Source organism: Protobothrops mucrosquamatus, unplaced genomic scaffold (genome assembly GCF_001527695.2).
Source record: "Protobothrops mucrosquamatus isolate PMUCROS unplaced genomic scaffold, P.Mucros_1.0 scaffold2751, whole genome shotgun sequence".
NCBI classification, from domain to species: Eukaryota; Metazoa; Chordata; class Lepidosauria; order Squamata; family Viperidae; genus Protobothrops; species Protobothrops mucrosquamatus.
The window spans coordinates 53,747-60,305 of record NW_015388792.1 but is presented as its reverse complement, the minus strand read 5'-3'; the positions used below and the strand labels follow the sequence as shown (position 1 = coordinate 60,305).

At 47.2% G+C, this 6,559-nt stretch overlaps 1 protein-coding gene across 1 annotated transcript in view; it reads left to right on the top strand.

Moving 5' to 3' along the window:
* Window positions 1–6,559, top strand: part of GALNT9 (polypeptide N-acetylgalactosaminyltransferase 9) — an 88,401-nt gene that overhangs the window by 46,229 nt on the left and 35,613 nt on the right. The window contains exon 5 of the mRNA XM_015825674.1: window positions 1,910–2,107. Coding sequence (XP_015681160.1) covers window positions 1,910–2,107 — 198 coding nt within the window. The remainder of the gene's footprint in view (window positions 1–1,909; window positions 2,108–6,559) is intronic.

Here is a 6,559-nt window from a genome sequence, read left to right as displayed (position 1 = left end):
GAAGGAAGGAAGGAGAAAGATGGGAGCAAGGAGGGAGGGAGGGAGGAAAGATGGAAGGAAGGAAGAATGGGAGGGAGGGAGGAAGGATGGAAGGAAGGAAGGAAGGATGGGAGGGAGGGAGGGAGGGAGGAAGGATGGAAGGAAGGAAGGAAGGAAGGATGGGAGGGAGGGAGGAAGGATGGAAGGAAGGAAGGAAGGATGGGAGGGAGGGAGGAAGGATGGAAGGAAGGGAGGGAGGAAGGGAGGGAGGAAGGAGAAAGATGGGAGCAAGGAGGGAGGGAGGGAGGATGAATGGAAGGGAGGGAGGAAGGAAGGAAGGAAGGAAGGACTTCTTCCAAAAAAATGTTGACATGAATTTCAGAGAAATCCATGGGAAAGCATGCCCCTCCCATCCCTGAAGGAGAAGGAGGAGGAGAAGCAGAAGCAGATGGTTTTCCATGAGAAAAATCACCCAAGTCATTGTTTAATTGGATAATTGGCTGAAAGCTGGGTATCTTTGTTATGAGAAAAGGTTAACCACCCAGCTTCTTTGAAGCTCACAGAGTTCAGAGGTCAAAGCACCTCATTCCTTAAATTGCATCTTCGGTGCTTCTGTTCCATGCCAATCAGCTGAACTCGGCAGGGTAGATGCCCACTCAGTGAATTCATGCCTGCCCACTGATCTCCTTAGCTGCGAGACTCTGAACTGTATTTCTGCAGTAATGATGTAAGACATTTGTCTTCCTCCTACGGCAACTTTGACAACTGCCTGTGGCTTTTCCCTTCAGGGAGCTGTCACTTGGTAATTAAGGAGCCCAAGGTGACTTTTCTCTTCACTGCACCCAAGTATCAGAAGAATTGCAAAAGCTAAGAGCTTCTTTTATCCCTTGCATCAATTGCTTTAGGATTCAGGGACTCGATAGACGGGTCAAAATAGGAATCAGTGTGATTGTGTATTTGGATATGGGTCTGTTTCTACATGCATTGCACAGAGCACAGACGAAGACACCTTCATTGTTGGCAGAACTAGCAGAAGAGGGTTGAGATGTGCCCGCTTTGAAGGGAGAATATCTCCATAATTCCTCCTCTGGGTCTAAATTGTAGAAAGCGGATTGGTAGAGAACATCACGAGAAGAATTCATTGGGTCTCATTCTCAAGCTCCAGAGATGTAGGACTTCTAATGGCTTGAGGACTTCATTTCAAAAGCAGAGTCTCTTTGGGTGGGCTTCTGGAGAGTTTAGGGATGAACCAGGAGCTTCAGTTTGAAAAGTCATTAAAAGAGAAAGTCACTGAATGAGGACTACCTACAGCGTTCTCGTAAACATCTTCCTCTATCCCTGTGCTTGCCTTCCCTCAGAGATCCATCTTCCTCACCTCCTTGAAAACGTTCAGAAGGTCATAAACGTCTTCACTGTTTTCATTGAATATATTACTGACTATCTCCAACCTTCTTCTCATGAGTTGAATGTATCAACCAAGTGCTTTTAAGTTAATGTCCAATATATGTGAGTTTAGACTTGAAAATAGATACGAAGTCAGAAGGTATCTCATAAGCTTCTTGGAACGCATGAATGTTACAATACCTCAGTTCGGTTGTCTGTCCCTGTTGCATGACCTCTACCTAACTCTCCCACTCTACATAATAGATTTCTTATATTCTTTCATAAACACCTAACAATAAAATGGAAATACCAAGAAAACTTGGCTGTTCTCCCAGACCTTGCAAGAGGCTGATAGTTGAGTCCCAGTAGGGTATTTTGATTGTTATATACATATTGCCTTCTGGAGACCTATGATTCATCTCTTTATTTTTAAAGGTTTCTACTTTTCTCCCCCGCCCCCTATTCTAAGCCACCAAGAGTCATACAGAGCTCAAAATTCAGTAACTATTGTCCAAATGAATAAATAACCCATCTCGATTGTTTACAGGGTAGAACCGGCCCTGACCCGGATTAAAGAGGACCGCAAACGGATTGTCCTACCAGCTATAGACAACATCAAGTACAATACTTTTGAAGTGCAACAGTATGCCAACGCTGCCCACGGCTACAATTGGGGTCTTTGGTGCATGTACATCATTCCTCCACAGGACTGGCTGGACAGAGGAGATGAGTCTGCACCTATCAGGTGATTCTCTGCAAAAAGGATACTTTGATGGCCATTTCTGGGTGATTCTCAAAGCCGGGTGCTGTGAGAGATGATGATGGTGGGTCATGAAAATGAAGTGGCCCTCGGGGTCATCCATCCTTCTCAGCTTGACTGTTGGTTGGCCTTAAACCAAGTGGCCCTGTTGGGTTCAGCCACCATTCTCAGCTTGACTATTGGTTGGCCTTAAATCAAATGTCCTGTTGGGTTCAGCCACCATTCTCAGCTTGACTGTTGGTTGGCCTTAAACCAAGTGGCCCTGTTGGGTTCAGCCACCATTCTCAGCTTGACTATTGGTTGGCCTTAAATCAAATGTCCTGTTGGGTTCAGCCACCATTCTCAGCTTGACTATTGGTTAGCCTTAAATCAAGTGTCCCTGTTGGGTTCAGCCATCATTCTGAGCTTGTTTATTGGTTGGCCTTAAACCAAGTGACCTTGATGGTTTCCACCATCATTCCGAGCTTGACTGTTGATTGGCCTTAAACCAAGTGGCCCTGTTGGGTTCAGCTACCATTCTCAGCTTGACTTTTGATTACCCACGGAAGCCTTTCTCATTTGGAAGAGAGAGAAAGCCAGCAATGGGTGGAGAGATGATGCCATATGGGTGGGGCTAATTCACATGGATGTGGCTTGGGTTATCCATCCTTTTCCCCTTTGAGGGGAATTTTGCTTTGTTTCCCATTAATGTGTGAAACCTATTTTAGGCCTCCCCTTAGAGCAGAGGGTCTCCAAACGTGGCAACTTTAAGACTTGTGGACTTCAACTCCCAGAATTCCTCAAGCAGCCATGCTCAAGATTTCTGGGAGTTGAAGTCCACAAGTCTTAAAATTGCCAAGCTTGGAGACCCCCTGCCCTAGAGATTGGTTCATTGTCTTTCTCCAACTATTAAACAACTCTATTGTTGATTTTTCTCCTCTTTTAACCATTCAAATTTAGTGGTGGGGCGTAAAAAAGTCACGGAAGGCCACCCATAACCTTTAAACTAGAGGGGAGGGAAAATCATTTCATAGGAAACTGACAGTTTTTCCATGCACTTGCTTTGAGGTGCTCTCATAACAGAATAACAGAGTTGGAAGGGACCTTGGAGGTCTTCTAGTCCAACCCCCTACTCAAGCAGGAAACCCTATATCATTCCAGACAAATGGTTGCCCAATCTCTTCTTGAAGACGTCCAGTGTTGGAGCACCCACAACTTCTGGAGGCAAGCTGTCCCATTGATTAATTGTTCTCACTCTCAGGAAATTCCTCCTTAGTTCCAGTTCTAGGTTGCTTCTCTCCTTGATTAGCTTCCATCCATTGCATCATCTCCCAAAGGCCATCCGAGTGATAGATGCAGGACGGGACCCTGTTGTAACTCTCTGTCTCCTCTCAGAATTAATTTTTCTTTCCCCTTTCCTGTGGCTTTATCTCTGTTAAGGAATACGAAGCCAACTTATTCTAGATTTTGGAAGGCATCGTTTGCAGCGGGGGTTGGAAACCAAGCCAAAGGTCCATTTTGAGCCCTTGATAAGCTCCTCAATTTTTCTCTCCCGCTCTATCTAGGGCAGGTATTCCATCCGTAACAAGCCTGCCTTCTCAAAGCCGCCAGCTCAACCTGGCAAATCTTCCTAAATGATGCAAATATACCCTTACTTGTCCCTGTCCTCTTATCGCTGCTAAACAGAGGGACAGGAACGCCATTCGGTGAACTTTACTTACCAATGAGCAGGCCGTGGTCCTTATCAACCACCTTCCCGACACTTTCTGAGCCTCAGTATGTAGGCAAGGAATAGCTCGCGAAAATCTTAATGTTCCTTGATAAACCTTAGCCTGCTTTACCTCTTTTCCCTTTTTCATAGTGCAGGCTGTTATTGTGTTGTCCAGATTTGCATCCTCTCTCTTTGTGTTACCGATGCCAGCAATTTGGAGGGGGGGGGGAGAGGTTGGGTGGCGTTGTGGGGGAGACTGTGCTACTTTTAGTCGAGATCCCTCTCTCCACCCTTCAGAGCAGTGGTTCTCAACCTTTTTAATGCCGCGACCCCCAACCGGTCGTAAGTCGAGGACTAAACCGGTCATAAGTCGAGGACTAAACCGGTCGTAAGTCGAGGACTAAACCGGTCGTAAGTCGAGGACTACCCAAACGGTCGTAAGTCGAGGACTTTCCCTGCCCGGGAGCGCCGCGCATGTGTGGTTCCGCCCCCTGCGCCGGCCGAGGCGTAGCTGGCAAGCGGCAGAGACGGAGCAGGCCGACCACCAGCTGGCCCAGCCCAAGGGAGGTAAGGCACCCGCTGGAAAAGGGGAAAAAAAATGGCGGACAGCCTTGCTTGGCGACCCCCGTGAAATGGTCGATTGACCCCAAATGGGGTCCCGACCCATAGGTTGAGAACCGCTGCTTCAGAGGAATGTCAAGAGGGGAGAGCTGTGTTCCTATTTTTGGGGCGAGCTAAGCCCATTTGCATTTCCCCAGTCGACGGCTCAGTCGGAGAGCAGTTAGCGACCAGCGTGCGTCTGAATTTTGTGACACATGGAAAACGATGTATGTTAAGAGAGGATGTGCCCCCTGCTATAGACCTCAGAGAGAATGCGTGCAAATGTTCATGCTTTTTTTTAAAAGAATCAGAGATGTGTGGAAATGGGACAAATGGCATTTGCGGTGAGAGGTGATGGTGGGGAGCTATCCAACAGGAACTGATCTAGTCAAGGCAGAGCGGGCCAGGTTGTTCACCAAAGCACCAGAGGGCAGGACGAGAAACAATGGTTGGAAACCTATCAAAGAGAGAAGCAACCTGGAATTAAGGAGAAACTTCTTGAGAGGGAGGACAATTAACCGGTGGAACAGCTTGCCTCCAGAAATCGTGGGCTCTCCATCAATGGAGATTTTTAAGAAGAGGCTAGACAGTCACTTGTCTGAGATGGTATAGGTTCTCCTGCTCGACTGGGGGGCTGGACTAGAAGACCTCCAAGGTCCCTTCCAGCTCTCTTCTATTTTTTTGTAGATTTTATATTTGGATCCCTAATGTATAATTAGAACTGCACACTTGTCACGCAAGAACTTGACTTCCATCTTGGCCTCCTAATGGATTCCTCCATTGAGTTTTGTTATTGAGTCTCAAGAACCACTGGTCAATTATTGTACATAGCCTCGAGAAAGGGGTGAGAGAGGTAAAACAGTTGCCCAGTTCTGAGAAAGAGAAAGTTTGAAGAGGAGACTCAGAACTTGACTTTGCTGTCCTTAAAATGAAATCTTGGACAAGCTTTCATGATCCAGTTGACAGACCCTCCCTCCAATCACAAAGTAGCATCCTTGCGTCGGTTTTTTGACCCAAAGACTCTCTCCAGGTAGTCCTTGACCAGGGGTCTTCACACTTGGCAACTTTAAGACTTGTGGGCTCCAACTCCCAGAATTCTGGAGTTGAAGTCCACAAGTCTTAAAGTTGCCAAGTGTGAAGACCCCTGTCCTTGACTTATGAGCTTTTTTGTCCCAGTGATTGTGAATCACTGCAGTTGTTGTTAAGCCAATCTGGATTCCGCAATTGACTTTGCTTGTTGGAAGCTAGCTGGGAAGGTTGCAAATGGCAATCACACAACCCCGGGACACCGCAATTGGGATTGTAAATACATGCCGGTTGCTAAGCGCCCGAATTCTGATTACATGATTCTGGGGATGCTGCAAATGAATGGGTCCTGAGTCACTTCTTTTCAGTGCCGTTGTAACACTGGTGACTAAATGCTGGTAAGCTGAGGAGGGTGGTAACTTGAGGGTTACCTGTATCTCCTTATTCCAAGCAACATTTGTCAGCCATTGTTTCCTATGCACGAGGCAAACAAAACCCTGTCATAGAGCTGTCTGCAAGCCTTTCATGTTAGGTGTATTTGGATGTGTGATTTAGCAACATATGCTCGCTGTGAACAGCATCCTCGTTCTTCCCCATTCCAAACTCCCCCACTTCAAGTCGAGCAGATGGGTTTGCATTCCTTTCATTCTGATTGAGATCCTAGTTTCTCCTCCTCCTCCTCCTCCTCCTCCTCCTCCTCCTTTCCCTCTTTTTCTCTCTCTCTCTTCTCTCTGTGTCTCTATCACTGTGTCTGTCTCTTTCTCTGTGTGTCTGTCTCTGTGTCTGTCTCTCTGCCTGTGTCTGCCTCTCTGTCTGTGTCTGTGTCTGTGTCTGTCTTTCTCTCTCTCTCTGTCTCTCTCTGTCCCTCTCTCCCTCTCTCTGTCTCTGTCTCTCTCTCTCTGTCTGTCTCTCTCTGTCCCTCTCTCTCTCCCTCCCTCTCTCTCTCTGTCTCTGTCTCTCTCTGTCCCTCTCTCCCTCTCTCTCTGTCTCTGTCTCTGTCTCTCTCCCCCTCTCTCTCTCTCTGTCCCTCTCTCCCTCTCTCTGTCTCTGTCTCTCTCTGTCTCTCCCCCCCTCTCTCTCTGTCCCTCTCTCCCTCTCTCTCTCTCTCTCTCCCTCTCTCT